The sequence below is a fragment of the Leptonychotes weddellii genome, chromosome 11, assembly GCF_054177405.1.
Source record: "Leptonychotes weddellii isolate Sample4059 chromosome 11, ASM5417740v2, whole genome shotgun sequence".
NCBI classification, from domain to species: Eukaryota; Metazoa; Chordata; class Mammalia; order Carnivora; family Phocidae; genus Leptonychotes; species Leptonychotes weddellii.
In genome coordinates this window covers 89,466,164-89,493,942 of record NC_138379.1, presented here as the reverse complement: position 1 = coordinate 89,493,942, position 27,779 = coordinate 89,466,164, and the positions used below count along the sequence as shown (strand labels likewise).

Sequence of the window (27,779 nt, the reverse complement as noted above, 5' to 3'; positions counted from 1 at the left end):
TCAAGGGGTACCAAAGATTGTCAGCAACCACCAGAAGCTAGGAGGGCAGCAGGGAACAGATTCTCCCTCAAATTCTCTGGTAGAAACCAACCACAATGACACCTTGCTTGCAGACTTCTAGCCTCCAAAACTGTATATTCCTACTGTTTTAAATCTATCCAGTTTATGGTTATTTGGCACAGCAGCCCCTAGGAAACTAATTAGATATAGAGTCCTTCCTAAGCTTTTTTTTTCCTTCTAATTTTTCTTTTTGTTTTTTATGGGAGGAGGTCTTTTCTTCACCTTATCCTCTCTACAGTATTACCTAGGCATTTATCTTCATCTCTCTTGGCCATTTGTTTTAAATCTTCAGGATTAGGATGGTAATCATTTTTTCTTGTTTTTCATGGGACGTGTCCTTTGCCTGCCAGTAGACTTTGATTTTGGCATCATAAATCACAGTCTGGAAACTTGTTTTTTGATGCCATCTATTTAATCAATGACAAGCATTTCCATATCTTGCATCCCCAACCTAAAGTATGACCTTCAACAGGAAGAAAAAAATGTACCTTATCCTTCCCGTCATTCAGTGATGTACTCATTGCATGTATCCCCTTAACAAATGTCACCCCATTTAGTATTTAGTTCAGTTTGACTTGTACCCTCTGTGTTACTTTTGTCCTTCTGGAGAAAATGCATGTGCGCTGAGGGTGGAAAACACTGTTTTCTCATTTTCTTTCTCCTTTTTTCCCCTTTCAGAATGTTGAGCTTTGAGATGAGCACAAAGCCAGCATTTAATACTTGGTTGACTGATTTGCTTTGAGTCTTGTTTTCCCAGGGAAGTTTTGGGCCAAGGACAGATATTCTGAAGTTGGTGGGGTCAGTGTACCAAGCTTCACTCTTAGTAAAAAATGCCGAAATACAAATTTCTGTCAAGTGCTCTGCCATGTGCCCTTGAAGGTGGGGCCAGCTTCCAGACATGTTGTCATCCATACGTATTTGAGGTTCTGCAAGGCTGCTATCTTACAGTATTCCTTGCACATTATAAACATTCGTTCTGGAGTATGATCTTCTTAGCAGCTTGGAGGGAGTAATCACATGAACACATTCTCTTCTCCACTCTCACATTCTCCACTTCCATCAGACTTTTTAGCCATGGAATTAATCCAAGCCATGTATTCAAGTTGGAGATTTTCCCATCTGTCTTATATACACTGATCAGTGGATTTCAATTCAGCAGTTATTTCAGAGCTTTTACTTGTGTCCAGGCTGAAGCCTAAGTACCCAGAGACTCTTCTTTTATGCATCAATCTGAACAAAGAATTGTGTTTACCTCCTTTGGAAGGCTGCTGGCTCTCCTTACAGTCCATGACTCCCTGGTGCATTTGTTGACCAATGATTATGAAACTCTGTCACTTTCACTCCTACTCTCCTCTAAAACGCCCTTAAACTACACTAGTACACCATGCAATGCTAAAAACTTCTCATCTATGTAGTTAAGTGTTGATCTGGCACAATATTTGTCATATTTCCATTTGGTTTAGTATTTTATTTTGTAGATTAAAGGATCTTTGAGTATAGACACTGTATTTGTTTTATCTGGCTTGGACTATGTCTCTCCCCTGGACAATTTTAATTGAGGGTGATTCCAGATACGCTCTTGACATGGGTCCACAAAGAAGGTGATTGACTTTTTTTTTTGGTAATTGATTTTTAAAAAGACAGCATCACACCATATATATACATATGAACATGGTTCTATTTCATTTTCTCAAGGCTGTATAAAAATGGATGGTAGTTACAAAGGATGAGTTGAGAGTCTGAGGTATAGGTATAAGAGATTAATGAGAGATAAGGTTGAAATACTGGATTGGGGCCGTTTAGAGAGAGGTCTTGATTCTTATGTACACGAGTTTAGATATCATGGCATGGATATAGGGAACATGTTCAAGGTCTTTGAAGAAAGAAGTGACATACTTGGAGTGATTGTCTTTGAGGACATCAGTCATGCCTCCAAGTGCAGGCGGGACTGGAGAAGGGCCAGGTGTGCAGGTGAGAGGCAATGAGGTCTTCCTGATCTAGAGACTTCTCTGAATTGTTGAGCTGAGCAAACATGACCAACAGTTATATTGTTGCAGAGCTTTCTACCTAAGGGTTCTTGTTACTATTCCAGGATTGAGAAATATTATCTAGTTGCCTGCAAACTGAAACCTAAAACTGTGTTGGGTTTCCATTGACCCATGGAAAATCAGGGAGCTAAAGGTGATGAATTGAGAATAAGCTGCCAGTGAGCCAGAGAACATTACTGGGAATTCTACTGAGCAGTGATTAGGCTTCTGTGGTATACATATTGCATACCTATTTCTGTCTCTACCTAAACCTCCACAGGCCTTAAATATACATTTAATAACTAGAGTTTCACAGAACCAAAGATTCACAGAAGGGAGACTTCAAAAGGGAGGATGCACCACAGAATGGGCATTTAATGACACAGGAGCAAGTGAAGAAAGGGGAGGTCCTCATTTTCTCAAGTTTGTGAGATTATCTACAGGTGCAGACTGTAGAGTTACAAGACTATAGAAAATTGATACATGGGGCCATGGCTTTTGATACATGGCTCCCAGGAGCCTGAATAAGTAGGCCTGGGTGAGTCAGACATGAGAGCGTTGACTTTTACCTGAGCCTTGTGCTCTTAGAAAATGGTGTTGGGTAAGAGATCTTCCCCATTCGCTTGTGATTAGGGAAATAGTTTTTACAGAGAGCTTCTCTTCCTTATATGACTTAGATAAGACTCGTGCTTCTCTTGGTTACCTATGACAAGGTCAGACAGAGACCCTCCAAATTACCATTATTTGCCTCGTAAATGATTAGTGGACTTGTTTTTACCCACTGCCAGACTGTGTAGTGGGAAGAGCATCTTTTGGCCTAAATACATCTGGATTCGAGTGTTAATAAGTATTGGTCTTGGGCAAATAACTTAATCCCATAGTCATCAAGCTGACTCAGCTATAAAATGGGCATAATAGTAGCTACTTCACCATGCTTTTATGAGGATTAGAGAAAACAAAATGTTTTTATCACGGGGCCTGCAGCATGGTAGGTGCTCAGTAAATGGTAGTAGCTATTACTAATACTGAGGCATCAGTGTTCATACGCTCTGATAGATACATAGAGGAAATCTCCATCTTGCCAGGATTTACTTCAAAAAAGAAAACTTGCTACCTCACCTTGACTGAACTTAATTAAGCTTTTCTCCTTCCCCAGGCCCTTGAACTCTGACCCACTGTCAGTCTGAGCCAGCATAGAGGCTCCTCCTTATTGTGCTGAGCATAGACTGCCTGCAGGGAAATTATTCCCTGATCAGCAGTCCCAGCAATCCAGCCCTTCATCCCAGTTACCCACATCCAGTTCTTTCCAGCCTGATGCACGCCTCTTTATAAAATAATAGCCTTTTCCTGCCTGGCTGTTGAGACACTTGCAGAATCTCATGGTCAGAACCTTCTCTATTGCTATAGTCTCCCTGTTGTAACAGTCCCTTCCCTCCCTCTTGCAATCATCCTTCCAAATAAAGTCTGTCTTTACCGAAGTCCAGACTTTTTTTTTTTTATTTGACAAGTGGGATATGGAGAAAGAAACTGTTGAGAGGAGCCTGGAAAGGGGCTTCTGCTGACAACCTTTTTCCCCTTCTTCCCGGAAATCCCAATAACAAAAAGGAGACCCACAGTAACAACTGGGTTAAACAACCTATTGTTTTCATAGACTCTTCTAACTAGAATGGATCTTAGAGATTAACCTCAATTTGCAAATAGAAAAGCCATGGCCCCATGTATCAATTTTCTATAGTCTTGTAACAAGCCAGTCAAAACTTAGTAGCATAAAATAGTAATCATTTACTTAGCTCAAGATTCTGCTGGTTGGTTACCTAGGCTGGATCCAGCTTTTCTGGGCTGGGTTCACTTGTGGGTCTGTGGTCAGCCACCAGGTCAGCTGGGGCCTGGCTGGTTTGGGAGAGCCTCCACCGAGACAGCTCACCTCCACTCCACATGGCGTCTCCTCTCCCAGCAGGCTAGCCTAGTTCGTAGGGTGGCTGGGAAGGGTTCTAAGAGACTGATGTTGCTTCCAATGCATTCTCTCGATCAAAACAAGTCACAAGGCTGGCCCATGTTCAGGAGGTGGAGAAAGAGATTTCATGGCTTGATGGGAGGCACCGCAAGGAATTATGGCTGTTTTCACAATCTATAAAATCCCACGAGGTGAAATAGTTGGCCCAAATTCAGTTCACCCAGTCAGTGGCCAAGCTGGTGCTGAAAGAAATGGTATATGTCTTAGTTCAGTACATTTTGCTGGTCTCAGCTTTGCAGTTTCCAGATGACACTATTCCGATTAGGGCCTCTTGAACTAGAAGAAAGAGGAAGACCATCTCTTTTCAAAGGATTTACCATGGAAAGCATGGGAAGAGGGAGACAGGTAGAGCAAGCATCATTATTCAGGTTGTGCCTACATAGGGGTGACCGGCTGTGAAGAGGGCGGGAGCTCTCATTAAGTTGGTGCTCTGCCCAAAAGCCACATGCTCTTGCACAGGGATTTTTTGCTTGAAAAAAGGATTTCCTCTAACTAATTTCTACAAAGGCACTGTTACTTAGTAAGCCCGAGGGGATGCCTATCTCTAATCCTCTCAAAGCTCCCTGTGAGCTGGTTTTGGCTTTGGACGTACAGCTCTCAATACTGCTAAGAAGCGGGATATGAAGGTAGCTGTCCCAAGGTCTTCTCCCAAATTGACCATTTTGATGGACAGGCCAGAGATGTAAGCATTTGGAAACCTAGCGTAGATACAGAGAAATTAACTGATGATAAGAGGCAAATCCAATTTTGAAAGCCTATAAAGGAATTTCAGGAACAGGAAAGGTCCTCCTTAGTGTTTTTGGTTCATCCTACACTTGGCTTCCTGTTCCTCTTACCACTTTCCTCCAGCCCCAAACCTCTCTAGAAATAGCAATTCTGTAGGTGTTGTCGACCACATTGGTTGTGTGCTTTGTCTCAGTCACCTCCCTAGCAACTCATTCCTTATGTTCACTGATTTCTGTGGGCTGTTGTACTTGAATTTCCTCTCCGCACGTGGTTTGTTACCCTGTGAAATCTGATCTCTTCTGCGACTCCAAAGAAAAATGATTTCTTTGCAGGAGATTGATGGTAAGAGTAAAGTGAATGATGTCCTCTCAAATTGGAAGATCTTCTTAAAAAAAAAAAATCCATAGGTGTTTTCAGGCAATTGGTTCTGTGCTACCAAAATGTGCTCTGTGTGACACTCACCCCATGAGGCGGCTCCAGACAACCGCATCCTGCAGTTAATTGAGTTTGGGAGACATTCCATTTTTGTATGCCTCTCTTAGAGGGTCATATGTACTTTGGCATGTTAGAGGAAGCTCCTCCAGGAACAAACTCTATTTAACATTTTTTTTAAATGTCCTGAAACGTCTTTGCTTATGAAGACCTTTAGTCTCTTCAACCTACTAACATCTGGTAGATCTCGTATTCTGGGGTGTACACCAGGAAATGATGCTCCAGCTGATACTGCAGCACACAGAAATATGGGTTTAGCAGAAATTAGGTAGGATTCAGAACCACATGGCTTGAATTCTGACCACATCTCACTGCTAGCCATCTTTATGACTTAGGAGGGACCTGTCACTCAGCCCCCCCTAACTTCAGTATTACCTTCTTCATGAAACCTTCCCCGATCACCCCTGTCTTCTGTGGCCTCTCATATTTCTGAAATTGTCTTGCATTCACTGTGCTCATCTCATCTTTGTCTTTCCCACAGAGACTTACTGCATCCCCTGGCTTTAATCTGGTCCCTCTCTCATGTAGGCTTTTGCAGAATTCTGTTGTGGAACTTTGACCTCCACACCACATCTAGGTGACCTTCACTCTGGCACTGGAAGGATGATTCTAAAACACAAACTCATGTATGTAACTCTTACTTTAACCATCTTTTGTAAATCCTTGTTGCCTGCAAGATAAATTCAAACTTGTTATTCTGTCCTACAAGGCATACACCAAACTGGCCCAATTTAACTTCCCTGCTTGATTTCTTGCTACTCTTGACCAAACACCTGATAGTCTACCTGCCCTGGACTCTGTTGTTTCCTGAATATGATAAGCATTCAAACGTGGGACTTTCTGCTTAGAATCTCCTTATCATCCTTCCAGGTCAGTCCTGAATATCACTCCCCAGAACAGCATGCTCTCGCTTTTATGTTCATATAATCCTTTGTATTTACTCATATAATACAGCACTTAATCACATTGCATTGTAGATGGACATGGGTCTGTATTTGTCATGTATTTTGAGCTCTTTGATTGCAAAGCCTGTATCATAGGCTTAAAGGTGTCTCAGTCTGTGGCACAGCATCAACCATATTGAAAGTATTCAGTAAGTTTGTGTGAGCAGATTGAATGTGAACCAGCCCCTTCCAACTTATGGTGATCTAGTCAAGGGGATGGCATGTATATGGCTCTCCCTCTCTAACAGTCCCCCTTTCAAACTCATTGTAGTCATTGCTAATCAAAAATGGCACTTTTCCCACTGAACCCAGGTGTATGTTAGAATCCATATCATCACATTGTTCTAGGAAGTCACTATTGATTGGTTAGAGTTGGCACTTCACTTGGAATCTGTTTCCATCCTTGGCATATTTGGACTCTCTTATAGATGAGAAAAGAGACTTAATGAGTTGTCCAAGAGGTCACACAGCAAATAAATATCAAACTTGAATCCAGGTTTCTTTATTACTGCCCTAGCACTCTTCCCACTATATTGAGATGCCTACTTTGTGAATTTCTATTTTATCCCTGTATTTCCTGGGCTCTTTAATAGGTTTGAAGTCCTCTGAGGGGGAGAACTGAGGGTTATGCATTTGGGTACGCCTCTTGTTGTCTTGCATCTTGTGGGAGCTCAGTGTATATTTTCAGGAACGTTGAATGGAGGGTTGCGCCTTCACCGTGCTTCTTGGATCTGCCACTCCACTTGGCAGCATTGGCTTTGGCATCACAATGACTCTGCACTTACGAAATTGCCAGACTTTTCGTTTACAATCATGGTTTCACCGAGTACCCCCACCCTAAACTCAGTAGGCTGTAGTAACGCCTTAGTCGTCACCGCAGGGGAAAAAATAAGATGCATTGTAAATCATGCAGCACATCAAGCCCAGCCAGTCTTCCCTTCCCCATATGGGACTTGTGAACGTACATTTAAATAGGCAAAAAAATAATCTTTACCCTTTATATCCCTTTTTGTGTGTGTGTTTAGAATCAATGATAGATTCTTTTTCCTACAGCAGCTGCTTACACATAGCTGTGAATCAGGAAAGCACTGGGAAGTGTGATCATCTGAGGGGTGCTAATGTGGCTCTCAGCTTCAAATTATCCATTTTCCCTTCTCTTGCCCTGACTGTGACATATCAACATGCTGAAAATTCCAGCCCTGGAGTCATTTTTCAGGCCAGTGCATGTTTCCAGAAGGCAATTGCCAAAATACCACAAATGCCCATGAAGATTGCCGTATGGAAATATTTGAACCAGCCAATTTTCCTTAGAAGGATAAGAGTATGGGTACCTAGGTAGAGAAGTTGTTCAAGTTTTTCAAAAATTTTTCAGGAATTCCAGAGCGGGAAAGTCTAAAGCTTGGGGGTTTCCTGTGTATGGACTTTCCAAGCACCCATAGGACAGCACATGGGGTATTGATATAATAATAATAGGGTATTGAATAGGGGACCCCAACATGGATGCAGAGATGGAGAAAATAATAGAAAAAAAGTTTGGTCTCAGAGCACCTGGGTGGTACAGTTGGTTAAGACTCTTGGTTTTGGGGCGCCTGGGTGGCTCAGTTGGTTAAGCGACTGCCTTCGGCTCAGGTCATGGTCCTGGAGTCCCGGGATCGAGTCCCGCATCGGGCTCCCTGCTCGGCGGGGAGTCTGCTTCTCCCTCTGACCCTCCTCCCTCTCATGCTCTCTGTATCTCATTCTCTCTGTCTCAAATAAATAAATAAAATCTTTAAAAAAAAAAAAAAAGACTCTTGGTTTTGGCTCAGGTCATGATCTCAGAGTTGTGAGATTGAGCCCTGTATTGGGCTCACAGTGGAGTCTGCTTGAGATTCTCTCTCCCTCTCCCTCTGCCTCTCCTGCTCGTGCTCTCTCTCTCTCTCAAATAAATAAATAAATTTGGGGAGTCATACCATTCTTTGGGTGATACATTTTTTACCATTTTTGTTTGGATTTATACAGAAACTTCTACCACTGACAGTTTGGCTCTTTTGTTTCTCACCTGAAATATTGCGGGTGCTGTTAGTTGGTTTGCTGCCTTCTGGTACCCCCAGCATTGTTCCACTCTACACTACCTCCAGGGTTATCATTCTAAAATAACAGGCCTGATCAGGATGCCTGGGTGGCTCAGTTGGTTAAGTGTCTGCCTTTGCCTTAGGTCATGACCTCAGGGTCCTGATCGAGTCCCATATTGGGCTCCCTGCTCAGTGGGGAGTCTGCTTCTTCCTCTGCCTGCCACTCCCCCTGCTTGCTTAGTCTCTCTCTGACAAATAAATATTAAAAAAATAAGATACAGATCTGATCAACATCCACTTTGCTATCTTGGTCTTTCTGTTCCCTCTCCTTGGTGGGTTTCCCCCTCTCCGCTTTGCCCACTCCCTTCAGTCCACACTCCAGGCCCAGTGCGGATGTTACTTTCTCAGTGAAGAGTTCCATATCCACCAGTCGGTTAAATGCTATCTTATCTGTGCTCCAATTGCATTTTTCAGGTAGTAATTTTGTGGCATCACCACATGGCATCCTTTTCAGTGGTCTATCAATCTGTTTTTCCCCATCCAAGTTATAGACTCCTGTTTTCTGTTTTCTATGGACTTTTGGATGCATGGAGCTTAGTACAATGCCTGACACATAGTGTGACTTTGTCAACTGGTTTTGGAACTGAATTGAATGCAAGGCATTTGAGGATTCATAAAATAGAGCAACTTGCAATTAAAAAAAATAAAGAACTCTATGTTTTGGGGCATTCTCAAGAATTGGAAGCATATCTTTCAACGTGTAACGTATTCATCTATCTCATTTGGGCATTTAAAAATCTTTTTCCGTTAGGTAGAAGAAAATTGAATTAAAAAGAAGCCTCTGTTTACACTGAATTCTGTCTTTCTATCTTGCTTTTTCTCTTTAGATAACTTTGACTTTTATAGAGATTGCTACTCCCCCTCTTTCTAAAGAGTTAGATCTATTTTCCTTCCCCGTCTTCCCCCACCTTCTCTTTCCCTGTCTCCCCCACCTTCTCTTTCCCTGTTCCCCTCCATCAGGGTTGTAGCTGTCATCCATCATCATTACCATCATCAGCCCCCATTGCCCTTATTCTGTATGCCAGGTACTTTACAAATACCAGCTCGCACTTAATCCTGCCAGTGTTTTGCAGCAAAGGTCTCATTTTCCTTTTTTAAAAACACAAAGAAACTGGGGTTCAGGGAGGTTTAGGAACTTGCAGAGTGTCACAGAGCTGAGATTTAATGCTAGGACTCTCCCTCCCTCCTTTCACCTTCTCTTTCTCTCTCTCTCTCTTTCTCTCCCCTACTCTTCTTCCTCCTCCTCCTCCCAACCCCATTATTATAAAAGAACAAAGCTGGGATTTTAAATTCTGCTCTTGTACTTCTGGAAGTGAATTCCTTTGGTTGGTTAATACCTGTGCATGGTTTGGGCAGTTTTTCACCCACTTAGACAAACCCCCTTCCGAGTCAAACTCAAGTTGAAAGGCTGGGTGAACCTCACTGTTGTGAAGGCAGGCTTGTGCTGTCAGGCAGATCTGCATAACTTGCTAGTTATCAGCCCTACATCCACATCCAGGGCCTGTGCCTATTCAGTGCTCTCCGTGTGGGTGGCTCTTTCAGAGACAGATTTTTGTCTTCACTTTGCTGGCTTGTTCTTCCTGATCCCTTATTTTAGATCCAAATGTTTTCTTCTGGAAATATTATATTTTGTTGTGGTCTAGTTTCCCCAGTGCAATAGCAAATGGAGTTTTTGTGGATTTCTGGACAATTAGATTAAAAAAAAAATGAAACAAAACTATTTTATGTCCCTAAGGAAGCTAATTCTTAAACTTGAATAGATTGCCAGGGACCCTTAATCCAGGATTTGGGCACACACACTTAAAATGGGTTACAGATGATCTCTAACAGGAAAAAGTGGGGAACATCCCAAATTAAGCTAGACAATTTTCCTTCTAACTTGTTAAATTCTTAAGTATCACTGACCCAGATAAATGCTAACAGATGGCCTGAGAGCTAACTTAAGCTTCAGTGTGGCCATCCTTGCAGCCTCGTCTGAGCTTATAGATACTCTTAAAGAAGGGTGCTGGCACTGAGGAACAGCATGGTCTCTCCTCTGGGGGGGTGGGGGAGCATGCAGTGTAGACAGTGTGATGACTGAAGCATCTTCTCTGTGTTGACATTTTGTCTCCCAGGGCTTCACTGTCCCCAAACTCTGAATGTTCCTCCAAAGGCCACTGCTCTTAACTTACTGTCCTATTGCATTTATTTTTTTTTCAGAGGCGGGCGCTGCCTGCCTCAAGAGACATCCCTGGTGCCAGCATCCTTTTCTTCGACCTATCATCTGCTCCTGTGAATAGTTCTACCAACTGCACTTTCTGTGGTTTGCTTCGTATGTCTTCCGGCCCCTTACACTGTGCGTGATTTTTACGGAGTTGGTGTTTCTTGGGGAGGAGAGCGGAAAGGAAGGAGGGGGGTTTATAAAAATAATGAGACCGAGCTTTGCTTAAAGATGTTCCAAATCACCCACTTGTAAATTGACTGTTTAGAGAGGCAGCTTTCAAAATTGGCCAGGGAGCTAGAAGGAAAAGAAGTAAAAATAATTCAAGCTCAGCAGATATATATTTAGATAACAAATTCAAAGAGAGGCAGATGAAGAAACCTGGATAAACAACTAAAACCCAGCAAATGAAAATAACATCGCAATTGGGCCACGCAGCTGACACATCAATAGTAAATCCTGACAAGGAAAAGTTGTGGATGAGGCGGCCCAGGGACGCAGAGATTATCTGGGAAGCTGGGATCTAATGGCTTCAAAGTCCCAGTGTCCTCCCCCCGAGGACGGCTCTGGAGGCAGGGTAGTGTGACATTTCCTCCTTGCCTAGGCATCAAAGGAAGATAAATATATGACCCTGTGATACCAGCCTGTGTTTCATCCTGGCTCCCATCCTCTGCGGCCCCCTACCGAGCTTCAGGCCCTTCTCCCATGGCTGCTTCATGAAGGAGCTGTGTGCTTTTGTTCTTCCATCTACTCACTTAGTCGCCTGGAACCATGGTAGTTTCATATGAATACTGATTCCTATTTGCCCATGATTTATAGATTATGTTCCAGGATGTTCCCATACAAGTCTCTCAAAAGCTTGGGAGTTAGATTATAATGCTCTCATTTCATAGGTGGTTAGGGATAGGGGAACTCACTCAGTGAGTTTGTCTAAGATTTTACAGCTCTCGAGTGGTAAAACTGGCATTTAACGTTTACTGTGCATTAGACAAGGCACGGTGTTAGTTGCCGACACCCAAAAGGTAAATAGGACATGGTCTCTGCCCCCAGGAAGATTAGAAACCAGGAAGGGAGAACAAAGAAGAATAAAGACATCTGTATGGATACCAAGGAAGAAACTAAGGAAGGTAAGAGAGGTGTACATTGAATAGGGCTGATAAGAGTTTAAGGAATCTTCCCTTCCAAGGGCATTTGAATTATAGTTGAGAACAGCTGAAGCTAAAAGCAATCTCTAAGATCCAAAGGAATTAATCATAAATGGGACATTTCAAGTATTGATGACTGGCAGGTGAGAAAGATACTTTTGGGCAGGAAATCCTGCTGGCTGACTCCTGATTTGGACAATATGGAGAGCTCTGTATTGTTAAATATGACACTTTGGCTTATGTTTTAGAGGCAAGTGGCTAAGGATAGACTCCCCTGTGAGTAGATTAAAAGTCCATCATTAGAGGGTTCAGACTGTGGAAGTCATCTCCTCCCTAGACCCTACTCTGAAATTGTGTGTGTCCTAGCCTGTATGTGGCCATATATGTGAGCACACTCAGCCAACTGGTTGCAAATCCATCCCTGTGCGGTACCTTCTGGGTCTCCTTCTCTAATCCTGTCCTCATTGCTTCTGCAGCAGGGTCTCATTCTTCAACTAAACCATCACAGTGGCCCCTCACAGCTTCCCTCGGGGCTGTATGCCCCACTGCCGCTCAGCGGCCGATCCCGCGCACAGCCATGACCCACAGCGCTGCTGCATTAAAAAGTATCCGATGACTCCCCTGGTTAAGAGAAAAAGATCCATGATGTGGTACTGATGGCCATGCATCGCAATTTGCCCGGAAGCTGGGGCATTTCACCCCTGTGTTCCCAGCATCACAGCTCTGCCCTCGGATGTGCCCCGGGTTGAGCGTCACCCTCCTCTTGGTCTTCAACCATCTGGTCTCTGCCTACCTTTCCAGACCCATGGTCCACCCACCCCTCCTGCCGAGTCCCCGGGGCTGTAGATCCAGCCCTCTTGGTCGTGCCAGCCGGGACGTGGACTTGTGCAGCTTTGCCTGCTGGCACTGGAGTGACCTCTTAGCCTGTTCTATGTAGTCTCATCTTTCAAACCCGGCTCAGATGCTACTGTCACCTTCTAGCCAGCTCTGTTCACCCCTTGCTTCTTCTGGACCCAGAATACCACTTGGATCTCTATCATAGCTATTGGGTCCTTTAGTCCCTGTGTTATAATTGTTGTCTCTATATAAAGACTCGTCCACTAGAGTGTGGGTTCCTTAAGGGCAAGGACTATGTTGTCTCTCTTCCCACTCGTGTCTTCCTGGCCCAGGATTTTGTATATGAAAGGGGCTCTAAAGTGATACATGGCTTAGATGTTGAGTGGTTCAGTAAATTGGGAATTAATTCATGGCTACACAGTTACAATAGGATTTTTTCTTTTCCAAGAGTTACATTTTCAGGGGCCTGTGTGACCCTTTGCCCTTTGCCAGAGAGGGGCCTCATATGACTTCTTCTTACAGAACCAGGTCATAGCTTTCAGCCACAGACACATTATCCTTCACCAGATATTCCTTGCATCATTAATAACCACTATCCCTTTCGGTCTGCTTTGTTTATTGAATACTTGCATCCTACTTTGAGTAAACCAATATAATCAACAAGGTTTTGAAACATTGTAACGGGTAATTGTTTGCTTTGTGTAAGGATTCTTCATAGGATGGCTTTTGGTAGTCAATCTTGTTAGATTTTCCATTGATTTACTTTAAAAATAGTGTGAAGAATGCATTTATTAGATAAAGGCAGAGCCTGTATTTTGAAGACTCTGAGTGGATTTGTGTCTTGATATTGGTTATCCCTTCTTATTTCTTGATTGTTTTGAGGTAAATTCAGTTCATGTTTGACCATTCTGGGTTTCTGGCCCTGTTAATTCTTTGCTTTTATGTAGACCAATGAAGACTTCCGATCTAATTGTTCCTGGAAGGTCACCTCGACAGGTGAACCCCTCTTGTTCTTTTTGACCATCCAGAATCTTCAATGCCTGTCAGTATAGAAGACAAAAAATAATTGTTTTCCTACCTTCCCTTGTAGCCAGGGTTTTGGTGTGTGGCCTCGGTGCTTGCAAGCAGCGTGTCCTCCCCAAACTTCAAGCTGGGAGCTAGTGTTACTAAGAAAAAGGCACCTGAGGGAAAATCACTGTGGCTTGGAAGGCAGCAGTCACATCTGCTTTTCCGAAGCAGCGGAGTCTGTTCCCGTGGTGGAGGTGTGGCTGTGGGGCCTCAGGCCAGCTGTGGGGGCAGCGATGTTTCCAATGAAACAGGCTTGTGGAGTGATTTTGCTATTATTCCTGGCTGCAGAGCCTTTTATTGTGCTTCTCTGGCCTTCCAGAATAGTCTGTGAATGACCCAGTGTCCTTTAATAAACTAGCTAGAGTTAGGTTTTATTATTCAGAACTAAGAAAATCCTGATAGGTGTAGAATCTGCATTATGTCTGGTGCTAGTTCATACTGTTGATTCTGTCTCTGGAAATAGTCTGTCATGGCAAAAGGGATGGTGAGACAAGAGTGCTCCTGCTGTGGCTTATGTCTCCATAGTGAAGCTGGTGTCTGTGGGATTAAGTCCTGGAGGCTCTAATTCTTAAGTAACTCTCCCATCTGTTGACTTTTCTCCATCTCCACTGCCATCATCTGAGGCCAGGCTATCATCAGGCTCTCCCTGGGCTACTGCACCAGTCTGTGCACCTGCCTCCCTGGGTGCAGTCTTGGCCCTCTGTAATTCACCCTCCTACTGCAGTCAGAGGGAGCTTCCTAATGCATGCATTTGGTCCTGGTATTCCACTTTGTGAACCCCTTTAATGGATCTCTCATACTCTTCAAATAAAATTGAAGTCCCAAAATGGTTTCAAGACTTGAATGTTACAGCTCTATTTACCTTTCAAACTTTATATCTCACTTCTTTGTTCCTCTTATATTGGAGTCTGCATCAGTTCCTCAAACATGGTTCTAACCTCTGGGTCACTCTGTTTCTTCTGCTTAGAACCCTGTTCCTCTCCTCACTCCGCCTTTTTTGTTTGGATTACTCTTTGCAGTAGGCAAGGTATTGCTGGCTGTCATAAAAATATAAATTCAAATCTTCAAGAGATTCAACACAGTAAGAGTGCATTTCTCATTTGCTTCATAGTCAGTCCAGTGATGGTATTTCTGATTGTTAAGCCTTCTTCATGGCCATCTGGAAACCTTGGCTCCCTCTGTCTCCATGGCTCCCCTGCCCTCTGGGTCCTTAAAGATGCCCCCTTTCAGTGGTGCAGGGGAAAGGGAGAGAATGAAGAATCTCTGAACCAGGCCTGAAGGATATATGGCACTAATCCTAATTACAAGGGAAATGGGAACTCCAGTCTATTCGTGTATCCTATAGGAAGCAGACATAGGAGTCTCTGCCCCAGAACTCATTAATTTTCAGGGTTTCAGCTGTGACTGCTTTTTAAAGCATTTCTTTGATTCTCTGATCCCAAGTCTGTTCAGTACCCCTTTTGATGCTCTCAAGCTAGCATGTTTTCTAAGAGAGGCATTAGAACACAGAAGCTAAAAATAGAGCATAAATGAGCAATAGACTAACATGGATTTGCATCTCAGTTTCACTATTCAGTAGCTATTGGATTTGAGCAAGTTAGCTAATTATGTTTTGGGTCCAATTACCTTTTCAGTGAAACTTGGGTATAGTAGCCCTTACTTCAAAGTGCTAAAAATTAAATGAGATGACGTATGCAGAGTAATTAGCACCTTGCTCATGTACACAGTAAGTGTTTGCTAAGTATTACTACTCACAGTTTTCTTGCTTGTCCACCTTGGCACATGAGAGTCTATAGAGCACATGCTTGTCTGGGATGTAGTGTTTTGAAGGGCACTGGTGCCGGCCAGTGAGGCCTCATTGCATTCATCTCTTTCCAGCTCTACTTTCAGTGACCTCACATTGGATGAGTGAAACAGGCCGTTGTGTGAGTATTTATACCATAGAAATAAGCAAACACTATCAACTTTTTTTTTTTTTTTTTTTTTAACCTGCACACCCCTGCTTCTGCTTGTATTCTTTACCTTGTTCTTGGGGGAAAGATCTGTGAAGAAAAAAGCCCCACGTAGCCCCTCCTATGCAGTAAGTGGTCAGTAACTATATTTTGAGAAACTGGCTCACAGTGTTGGGAGAAGCGTAGAGAAAGTAGAGCAAAGCACCATGTACCCCAGAGACCATGAGTAGCGCAGGATTGAAGAGTGACGGGTCTCTGGAGTCTTACCCGTGGTAAGAGGGCTTTCCTGTCTGAGCTGGTTCGGAACCACAAGCAGAGCCAGCAAGGTCCGAGCACCCCAACGACGCGGGTTTGTGGTCCCTCATGTATCGCCAAGGGACGCAGAGGGGTAAAAGGGAGAAGTTTTTCAAGAAAAAAACGAGCTAGTAGTTCTCTGAGCAAGATGATGTGAGCAATGGAATGAGGAGCAAAGCCCATAACTGATCTGCTGTCGCGTTTCATCCGCTGTCCTCCTGGGGCAAACTGAGTGGACTTGTTTCATCGTGTCGTGTAGTAATTATTTTCCATGTTTGCACTTGTGTCAAGATCGGCTTGGGCCACTCCCTTTATTTTATATATACTTATTGATTTGGAGGAGAGGATCAGTCATCTTATATTATTTCAGCCCTTTCTGGAAAGTACCATAGCGCTTAGGGGCAGGACCAGAAGCAGTTACCTGGTTCCATCCTCCGCCTCTTGTCAAGCTCAGCTTTGTTTTCCTCACAGAATCTGGACAATGTTCAAAGACTATTGATTAAAAGAATAGTATTGATTAATTATATCAGAGCCCTTTCATACAAGAAGTCAATCCGATCTATTTTAAAAGACACACAGAGCAGCTTTCCTCTCCTTACCCATTTATGTGAAGGGTTTTCATCCCTCCCTTCCTTCCTTCCTTCCTTTTATTTTTAAAATTTCAGCCTAACTGCATGTGTGTTACTTTGCAAATGTGACAGGGAAGGCGGTAAGTGGTGGTTAAATTTTATCCTTTACTTATCATCTCAAATGCAATACTTTCTGCCCATAAAGGCTAGTTCGGTTCCAACACCATCTTCTCTGAACCTTCAAGAATCCAACTCCCCCACCTTTTTTTTGTGAGTTAGAAGTCCTGCAACACTTGGATTCTCTGTTACATGACTTGGGTCTCTCCACAGCCCTCACGTCTTCGTGTTGAATTTTCTTCTGGACCCGTCTGCTGATCTAAGCTGTGACTTGTGTGAAAGCTGGGGCTTTGTTTTATTCCTCTTGGTTTTTCCAGCACAATACACAATATCTGGCACACAGGAGGGGTTCTAGAAATAGGTACTGAATGTCTGCATGTTTCATCAGTGATTGAAAAGGCTAAGCCTTATAGTGCCTCTGAATGCCTTCTAGAGCAGAGGATATAGAGTTCTTAGACACCGAAGGGGATTTAGAAATCTTTTCAGTTCCCGAATTCTCTTTCACAGATGAATAACCCGAAGGCTCAAAAAATGGATCTTAAAACTGAAATTCAAAGTGAGTTTCCTGAGGTCACACAGCTAGCACTTGGCAGAACTGAGACTTGAACTCAAGTCGCCGGCCCCTGAACACACTCTTTCTGTAACACTCTAGGTGCCCTTCTGCTGGTGTGCACATTCTGCTCGACTGTCCCAGGCCGACTATAGTGATAAATAAAAACTGAGCAGATCCCCTTGGGGAGCAAGCACACTTTCTCAAAGGTCCATTTGGGAGAGGAACGGCCATGAATTGCTACTCGGAGGTTGCAAAGATGTTTTCATTCCCGCAGGAAAGAGAATATATCACAAAATGGAGACTAATTTACACTCGTCGCTGCTCCTTCTGATCCATTACTTCAACTTCTGAGTTTATCCTCGAAAGCACAAAAGAGAAGGGACTAAGGAGGAATTATTATTTAGAAAATGTAATCCAATCTGAAGCTGTGAAAATTCCAGCCTTGTTCCTATTGCAGGAGAACATATCCATTTACTATGAGATTAAAGTAATGGCTATGTGCATTTCTTCCAAATAGTCTTTTAAAACCTGTGACGGAATAATACACCCCACACAAGAGAGCCGCCTGGCCAATCACAAGTGCGTAACAAAGATAAGCCGAGAACTAGAAAACAATGAGAGGACCATTACCTAACCCTGAAGCCCGCCCCCAATTCTGACTGCTGTGTTTGGAATCTCCTTTATTGAACTGAGCCTCCGCTGGGCTCTTGACTTTTCTGAGTACAATGCCTGCAGGCTACAGGGTTATTGCTGTTGTTTTGTTGTTTTAGCATAATAATTTCCCAGGAGATAGGGGCTCTCTCTGATACTTCCTGCCTGATCAGCAACCAGAAGTGTTTCTGAAATACATCATTGTTTTTAACAGTGTTCCATAATTAAAATGAGGGGAAGGCAGGACACAAAACATTTTTGCTGATGCATTTAGCAAATGCATTTCATTGATGATTTCATTTCCCCCCAAATCAGTGTCCAGAGGTACTGTGCGCTGTGGCAATAGGTACTTGACAAGGTCAGCCCGGGAAACATGACAGAGAAGTCGTCAAGATAGCTCTCTCCTTTAGGTATCCCATCATCTTTTGAAAATTTCTAGGTACCCACTATAGAGGCCCAAATCATTTCAGAACCACCAGTATACCTGTATGATGGGCCATGGAGTATGTTCTTTTCTATTCTTCTAAGTGCAGCACAGAGTTCAGTGCTTAATAGGTGGTCATTAAATAATTGTTAAATGAATAAATGAATCCTCTTGGTTATTTTGGCTTTAAAGTGTTTTCCTTGACATTAGTGGACTTCATTTGTACTTCAACCTTAAGATGTGGGATCTATTAATGACATTTTACAGCTGTGAAAATTGAACCTCAGAGAGATTAAATTACTTGTCGAAGTTGATATAAAAAAAATTCACAAAAGCATAAAAATAATTCATAAACGTATTTAAATGATTATAATTTTATTAGTAATAAAAATACACTAAATTGAACATACTATTTTCACTTATATTAGCAAAAATTAGAAAAAGCAATATTGAGTGTTGACAAAAGTGTAGGAAAATGGGAACTGCTTATATACTTCTAGAATAAGCATAAGTTACTACAACCTTTTTGGAGGGCAATTTATCAATATGTAAAAATCCTTGAGAATTTGTAAACCTTTTGATCTAGCTATTCTGCTTAAAGACATTTATTTTAAGAAAATAAGTACACAAGGTATTATAGGGTGATTATTAAAACGTTACATTAAAGAAAATAGGAAGTTAGAAATCCACTAATAAAAGATTGGTTAATTGATGTATGTATTGCTTAATGTGTGAATATCCATGTATTAGAATACCATTCAGAAATTAAATTTGAGGTGAGCCTGGGTGGCTCAGTTGGTTAGGCGTCTGACTCTTGATTTCGGCTCGGGTCATGCTCTCAGGGCCCTGAGATGGAGCCCAGAGTCGGGCTTCGCTCTCAGCAGGGAGTCTGCTTGAGATTCTCTCTCTCCCTGTCCCTCTGTCCCCCACCCCACATGCACTTGTCCACATGTGCCCTCTCTCTAAAATAAATAAATAAATCTTTTAAAAAAAAGAAATTAAATTTGATATTGATATGGAAGAACTTTCATGACATATTGTTAAGTCAAGGAGGCAGTTTACAAAATAAATTGTATAATGTGATTGTTTTTTTGGTTAAAAAACCTTTATGTCTGTGTGCTTGTGAACATGTATAGATTATCACATGCTTATGTGTATACTTTCATGGATCTGGAAGGATACATCAAATTGTATGTTGGTATGTTAATCATTCTTTTCATTTTCTGTATCTTAAGATGTCTTGGCATCTTGAGGGGCCTTACAGCCCCTCGGAGGGGAGAGACTGTCCTTCCCAGGAGGGCTAGCTAATTCCTAAAGATAATAAGCAATCTAGAAGCACATGTCTCATTTGCAGGCAAACTACCCTCCCCCACACACTTATCAAACTCACACACACCAAGCCAATATTTCCCCTGTCCCAGATCAACCCAAGGCTAGGTGCCAGACAGCTAGAGACGGCCCCGAAAGCCTAGAGCCCACTGACATTATTCAAACTGGCTAGTCCTAAGATGTTTACTCCGCCCTTCCTTGCCTTTCCCACAGACATCCCAATAAAACTCAGGCCTAGGCTTTCCACTCACTCCTACTTCTACCTTCTGACCCAAACCTGATGCTTTCTTGTGGGCCCGCTTGGCTTGGCATGCCCCTTTGGGAAATGTAAGTAATGAGTTCTTCTTTCATTTTTTTTTTTTAAGTTTTTTTAATTTATTCATTTGACAGAGATAGATACAGCGAGAGAGGGAACACAAGCAGGAGGAGTGGGAGAGGGGGAAGCAGGCCTCCCGCAGAGCGAGGAGCCCGATGTGGGGCTCGATCCCAGGGCCCTGGGATCATGACCTGAGCCGAAGGCAGACGCTTAACGACTGAGCCACCCAGGTGCCTCGAGTTCTTCTTTCAATAATATTGACTTCTCCATGTCATCATTAGTCATCTCTGTAAATTAAAATCCTGTGGTTATTACAAATGAGATGTCTGGGTGTTAAGAATTCACGTTAATTTTACTTTATGCTTTCTTCTTTTCTATATTTTATGTGTGTGGGCATTTAAAAAAAAAGAAAAGCATCCTTTTTTTTTCCCCCTTATGGTTTTGATCTCTTCATTTATTTTAAATATTCTTCTTTTAAGGATTATCTGAGAGCATCTGGTGTTTGGGGAAATCTTATTCCTGTTGCTTCTGAGTTTGCTGGCTCACTCGTGGTAGATTGTTTTCTTATCTGGTTAATAGCTCTGTGGGCTCATCTTACCTGGGCCTTATCAGAGGAGATCTTACATAGCTTACTAGAATTGTTTCCCCAAAGGAGTCTTTCATTCTAACCCAAGGGTATCACTAGCAGCTGTTTCTCAGTCTGAAGCATTTCTGACCATGAAGGTGGTATGCATCCAATCACCAATGCAGTACGTGGGCAGGGGATTTTGAATTTCCTATCTAGAGCACACGTAGCAACACACAAATTTCGTGTGGTCATCCTGAGCTGGTGGTTCCTTCTTTTCCTGTTTTCTAGCTCATGCTTCCATCATCATTCCCTCCCCTGTGGGCCGACATTTTGCTTTTGATCTTTTTTATCTTCACCCAAATCTCTTCATCTTCCTCCCTGTCTATTTCCCTGTCATGATGACCTACTTCACCTTGACCTCCTCTCCATTCACTCGAGAATCTTAACTCAGCACCTTGCTGGAGCCCAGAGACTCATCCACCATATTCATTTGTACATTCAACGTCAAGATTCTTAGTTCCTGAGCATGGCATGCTGCCCATCATTGCTGCCATAATACCCGTGGTCGCTTGAGCTCACAAACTGGCTTCTTTCTCTGGTTTTTAGTTTCATCTTTGGTTTTTTCTTTCTTGTTTTTTTTTTTTGTCTCTCCCCGCACCCCCCCCCCGCCCCCCCGTGCCTGAGGATTTCCCTTACTTTTTTAAGGGCTCATCCTTGATTTTTCTTTTTAAAGTCCTATTTTATTAAGCTTTACTATGTATTTTGCATTGTGAGCTTTAAAATTATGTCCTGGAAATGTAAATCTTATACAAATAGCAAGAAAAACAATAAGCTGTTTCATTTTGGAAAATGAAATAGTTTGTCCAATATCATGGACATATATCATAGACATTGTCCAATATCATGGACAATTGGCAGAGGCAAGACTTGAGTGTAGGTCTCTGGCTCCAAATTCTTTGTACTTTTCCATTGTCTGCTCACCCCCACCTCTTAAAAAAGAGTAAGTAAGGCAATGAGCACCATATGAGAAGGCAGAAGACCTAGATTCTTTTCAATCAATATACCACCTGCATGATCTTGAGCAAGTTTTATTACTTCTCAGATTCTTAGTTTCACTATTGGCAAAATGGGAATAATGTCTACTCTGCTTATTGCCAACCTTGCCATTAAGATATCCATTAAAGGGGCGCCTGGGTGGCTCAGTTGGTTGAGCGACTGCCTTCGGCTTAGGTCATGATCCTGGAGTCCCGGGATCGAGTCCCGCATCGGGCTCCCTGCTCAGCAGGGGGTCTGCTTCTCCCTCTGACCCGCTTCCCTCTTGTGCTGTCTCTCATTCTCTCTCTCAAATAAATAAATAAAATCTTTAAAAAAAAAAAAAAGATATCCATTAAAAGAAAAGACTTAAAGTTCTTTTAAAATATTCAGAAAGAAAGAAAGAAGGAGAAAATAAGCCATTTAGTAAAAGGATGTCCTATGATCATTGTGACGGAGGTGATGTTACACATACCTTGATCCTTAAATATACTGTTTATAGGTAACCTTTTATATTCCATTTGATCCTTCATCATCAAGATTTCCAGTCTCCATATGGTCCTTCCCTTCCCTTGTCTTCACAGTGTCCTCTGAAATTTGAGGTTTTTCAAATGTTTCTTAAAACCCCATCTGTGGGTATGGAGAGTTCATGGACCACCAACGGAGTCAGCTGAGTAGACACACTGTCACTGTAATGAGATGAGTTAGTGGAGGTGAGCACAGAGTGCTGGGAGGTCCCAGGGGCAGGGAATCCTTTCTTTCCATCTCTCCCTCATTAAATCATATTGGTCTTGTGGACTAGTTGTTTGGAGCCCTACTTCTAGCTAGGTGAGTGGATGAGCCAGGAAAAGCTGACCTGATTTGAGGCTGTTGAACTTGTTATTCTTCAAGAAATGGATTTTCTAGAGATAATGCCCCAGGCTGCAATGATGAGACTGATGGTGGGGATTCTGGCAGCCCTAGCTAGTAGAGGGACTGTTCTGGAGCCGGCAGTCTTCTGATGCATCCTTGGAACATATGGTATCTGTTAGCTGAGTCAACACATGACCCAGAGGGACCCCGAATGGACAGCTCACACTGAGTTTCCCTTTAGAAGAACTATCTGACTGGCAATGACAAGATTTTTTTTTTAGGGGCATGACTTCATGTATAGATAGGGAAAACTTTCCTCCCTGAAATGCTATTCATGTTTGTCACATGTACCCTTGCAGTGGTCTTGTCAAACAATACCATACCAGTGTCAAGTGCAAAATCAGTTGTGTTGTGACCTTTGTGAGTGGCTGGAGATGCCTCTGTCTTTCAGGTCTGAGTTTATCAAACTTGTAGGCTACAGTAAATTTGTTCTGAGGAATCTGCTCAAGGAAAATAAATCAGGGGTTGGTGAAGAGTGGGGGTGGTTGAAAGGGGGCGACTAATCCTAGAATAGGTTAAAAAAGCAAAACACTCAAAGTAGAAATATTAAAAATAGAGAAGCCTCCAGGACCAGATGGTCAGAATTGTGAACAAGCCTGGGGACAAAATTAAATAAACCCTCAGGGAAATATTTTGTCATCTTGTTTGGAAGCCTCTGTGGGCACTTGGAGCTGCTTGAAAGCTTCCCGTGCCCCCTTCTCCATTTAAAAGCTACGGTAGCAAGAACGCGAATCTGACCTACTTTCCAGGACGCTTTTTTTGGTCAGAAAGGAAAGATGAAATGATATTGAGGCCGTGGGGTACAGAGATAAAAGGACTGGATTTGCTGTCAAGAAATCTGGACAGAAGTGCTGACTCTGTCAATAAAAATAAAATAATAAGATAACAACTAACCTTTATTGAGTGTTCAGTGCTCTACATAGGTTACCTCATCAAATGCTTATGAAATCGAGATGTAGGGGCTATTGTTCTCGTCCTACCCACGTGGGTACCCTGGAAAAGGCATAAAGGAGGAAAACTTCCTTGGACCCTCTTAGGTTCTGTGCTGGCTTAAGAATTAAACTGATAGAAGATAGATTAACAGGAGAAAACATACACATTTATTTAATATTTTCACGTGTATACGGGACTCGTCAGAAGGAAAATAAAGGCCGGAAGAAGCTGTTAGCCTCAAAAGTTTATAATCTTTTTACACAGAGGACAATAAATTGTGGGCATGTTTCAAAACAGAGGGGCTTGGGCTAGGGGCCAGTGGCTGGGAAATATATGGGGTAAGCTAATGGAAGATAAATTATTTTTGTAGGTTTGTCCGTACACATCCATTCCGACATTGGCTCCCGGTCTCTGGTGATAAGGAGATCCTTCCCTTCCTGGTACGGGCAGGGCACCTTTCTCACAGGAAATTTTATGAGCTGCTTTTAGATGGAAAGGGGTTAATTCACAGAGTGCTTCCTGCACCTGCTGACTTGACTAAGACATGGCTTCAGCCCAAAATAATCAGTATGGCAAAGTGGCATATTGTGGGGTGGCATGTTCTGAACCCCTGAATTCTGTGCCTCTTAAGGAGCAGAGCCAACACTTGAAGCTGGGTCCTGTGTTACTCCAGAGACTGCTTCTAACCGTAGGCTGTCCAAACTCGCCCACCTGCATAACTTTCTCACTCAGCCTCGTCATTCTTATTTCACTGTCACGGGATCCAGCCAGACTTGTCCTCTCTGTTGATAAAGACGTGTGTAATTTCTGGTTTAACATTCATCTGTCTCTTGGATTGTAACTTGCCACAAGGATGGTGGCTCTATTGGGATTGCCGTATTTCCAGCACCAGGCACAGGGTCTGACGTAGGGTAGGTGCCCAGTAAATATTCACCAAGTGAATAAATGATACGTAGTAGGTCTCTTTCTTTCACTCCTCCGTCCTCAGATCCAGCAGCAGCATAGTCAGATGAGTCTTTGGTACCACTTTCTCCTGCTTCTTGAGGGACTCGTCCAGAGCCACTGATGACTTGCTTGCTTAGTTTCTCTTGATTCTGCCTTTGGAAACAACACTCATTCATCTGAGGCCATTTCTGTCCCAGATAGAGTAACTGACATTGCCATGTATTAAAGTCTCTGTATATAATTTAAGAAGCGGTGGCATAGTCAGTAAGAATTTAAAAAGCACCTTCTCTCTGCCCAGGCTTATGCTAGTCATTGTTGGCTCAGGAATATCACCAGCCTTGGCTCCTGGGGGCCTCGGGGGTGGGAAGGAGAATAAGCACTAGCAAACAAGGCAGTTGTTGAGAACACTATATGGGAACAAGGGCCAGGTTAAGAAGCTAACACTGGGGGGGTCCTGGGAGGGGGAGGCCTGGTGGAGAAGGGGTAACGGGAGGGAAAGAGCAGAGGGGAAGAGTTTGAGTAAGTAAAGGAAAGGAGGAAGGGCAGTCCCTAATGGTTCCTTTCTTCCTTCTCCAGAGAATAGGGGGTTACACACTAATTCCTGCTGGTCTCAGTAAAAAAGAGCATCGACTTACTACTTACTGAGCCTTGAGCACCTGCTTTTACCTGCATAGTATAGTGTATAACTAGGTCAATACAACCCAAGGAGGTAGAACTCATTGTTGTTATTGTTTTATTGTAGATAAGAAACTGAGGCACAGACTGGTTAACAACATGCTCAAAGGAAACAACATTTTGTAAGTGGTGGAACCAACATTTAAGCCTGAGAACCTGCCTCACGAGATGTGTTCATGGGGAAGGAGACTTCAGCATGGGTTTGTGGTGAGGACCTTCCCAGCTTTCAGGATGCCCTGCGTTGGAAGATGCAGTAAGTGCTCTCCCCTAGAGCTGGGCTTCTGTGCCCTTAGAAGCCCCTCTGATTTCAGGGTCCTTATGTGTGTATTCTGTCTCTGGAAACACCAGGAAAGTGAAAATCACAAACCAGATGGCGTCCTGGTATGCAGATCAGAATTAGGGAAACCCCTAAGGCTCAACTAGAATGGCTAAGTTGGCGTATGGTTTGGACATGCCTAACCTCATCAGGGTAAACTCAGAAACCATGCAGATTAGGAGGGGGATTGACAAACCCATGAGTTGTCAGCAGCTCGGAAGGAGCTAGTCACTAATACTACAGAGAACGAGTGACATCTTGCTACCACATCTCACCCCCATCAGATGGGAGGCATGTTTTTGGAAAGGCATTGTAAAGAGTTCTCCTGGTGAAAAGTCAGCATCATTCAGGGAAGGGTCTGAACATATGATTTATAGGGGTCCTTGGAGTGAAGAGGAAAGTGATCTGGAAGGTCACAAAGCTAAGGAAGAAGATGAAATGGCTCAGTGTACCTCCTAGTTTTGTGTCACTTCTTTGAGATGGTTGGGGCATGGCTCTGCCTAGGCTTGTCTCTGCAGTGACCTTGCTAATGGCTTTTCTGTGTCTATAATGTGAAGCCTGCAGTTGATGACTTCTGTCTAAATTTCAAGTGGACTCTGAATTAGTGTGCATTAAGATAATAGAAGCCTTTTTACATGTGGGTGTCTTATGTCCTTAATTTTGTAAATTCCTGATGACCGCTACTATACCTTAATTGCCTTTTATAGTCATTGTGGAACTAATGATTTCCAGACTCTCTTTCAATGCTAACATCCTGAGATGTATAATTGCTTCTATCTAGACTTCTAGGGGGTCCCTGGGGTTGAGGTAGAATAAAGAAAACTGGGAAATATGTTCTGTCCTGGCAGCTGTGACCATAGGAGAGTCTCTTCCATTAGTTATCACTTTTAGGGATGAATGATGAGAAATGGACATCTGCTGTTTTACCATCTTAAATAAGGACTCAAACTTGTATCTCATTTTCAAGTTTTATGTTGAGTTTGATGGCTAACAAATCTCAGTTCAGTTTGGGCTGGAATTTTCAGGGTCGTGTTAGAGAATTGATTTATTTTTCTTCTTGAGTTTTCCTTTAATGCAAAAAGCCCAATTCTGAAACATGAGGTAATGAATAAAACATGCCTGCTTGTCAACATATGAATATGAAAAACCCTGTTGGTTTAATATTTTCTCAAGAAGATCAATATCTACAGTCACTTTCTTCATGAACAAAGGATATCTCCCCACTCTTCTATTAAGGAAGGGTATGCTCACTGAAGGCAGGGCTGAGGGGGAGGGCAGAACTCATAATGACAAGAGTGACAAGATTAATGTATTTATATTGTGTGAATATCAAGTACTAGAGTCTGATGCTCTTGTCCTTGCTTCAAAGTGTCCCTATTGCTGCTGAAAGTGTATTAAAGGAGATGTATTGATTCTTCAAACTTCATAGTGTTTGCCTTTTTGCCAACATACTCATTCTTTTTATCTGTTGTTTCCAATCTGTCCCCATAGCTCTCTTGATCCATCTCATAAAGGGGTCATCTGTCTGGTGATCTTTTGTATAATATTTGTGGGAACTGAGGGCCTTTGAGGGGAAACGGTGTTTTTCTCACTCTGAGTTCATTCTTTTGCGTTGCTCAGTAATATTTGGTGGTATGTAGGTATTAGAGTTTTGGGGTTTTTTTGTTTGTTTGTTTGTTTTGTTTTTAACCATTAACCCACCGAGGAACATCTGTGTTGTTTTCTATTGGGGGTGCTTATAAATGAAGCCGCCGTGAACATCTGTGAACAAATATGGGTGAATATAAGCTTCCACTTCTTTTGCATAAATGTCTAGGAGTGCAATTGCTGGGATGTATGGTGCATTTAGTGTTATGAAAGTCTGCCAAAGTGTTCTCCAGAGTGCCTGTATTATTTTATATTCCCACAAGCGGTGTATGGATTTCTCCATGTCTTTGCCAGCATTTGGTGGTGGTACTATTTTTTAACTTTTTTTTTTGTTTGTTTTTTTGTTTTTTTGTTTTAAAGATTTTATTTATTTATTCATGAGAGACAGAGAGAGAGAGAGAGGCAGACGGAGAAGCAGGCTCCCAAGGAGCAGGGAGCCCGATGCGGGACTCAATCCCAGGACCCTGAGATCATGACCTGAGCCGAAGGCAGACGCTTAACCATCTGAGCCACCCAGGCACCCAGTACTATTTTTTAACTTTTGCCATTTTGTAGGTGCACAATGATATCACATTGTAGTTGTAATTTGCATGTCCCTAATGGCCAATGATATTTAACACCTTTTCGTACGCTTATTTGCCATCTGTATTTCTTCTTTGGTTAAATGTCCATCTATTTCTTTTGTTAATTGATCTTTCAAATATATATATATATATTTTTTTGTAAAATGTCTGTTCAACTTTTTTGCCTATCTTTTCTATTGGGTTTCCAGTATTTTTGTCTTTCTGGCTTATAAGAGTTTCTTATATATTCTAAATTTAAGCCCCCCTTTTTTGGATATATGAAGTACAGTTATCTTCTCCCATCTGTGAATTACCTTTTCACTCTCTACATGGTGTCTTGTGATGAATGGGACATCTTA

At 42.6% G+C, this 27,779-nt stretch overlaps 1 protein-coding gene across 2 annotated transcripts in view; it reads left to right on the top strand.

The window, feature by feature from the left end:
- Positions 1–27,560, top strand: part of LOC115944631 (uncharacterized) — a 258,456-nt gene extending 230,896 nt beyond the window's left edge. For both annotated transcript variants that reach the window (XM_081799537.1, XM_081799540.1), the window contains one exon: positions 24,962–27,560. In XM_081799537.1, coding sequence (XP_081655663.1) covers positions 24,962–25,020 — 59 coding nt within the window. In that variant the 3' untranslated portion in view covers positions 25,021–27,560. The remainder of the gene's footprint in view (positions 1–24,961) is intronic.
- Positions 27,561–27,779: the final 219 nt, after the last annotated feature.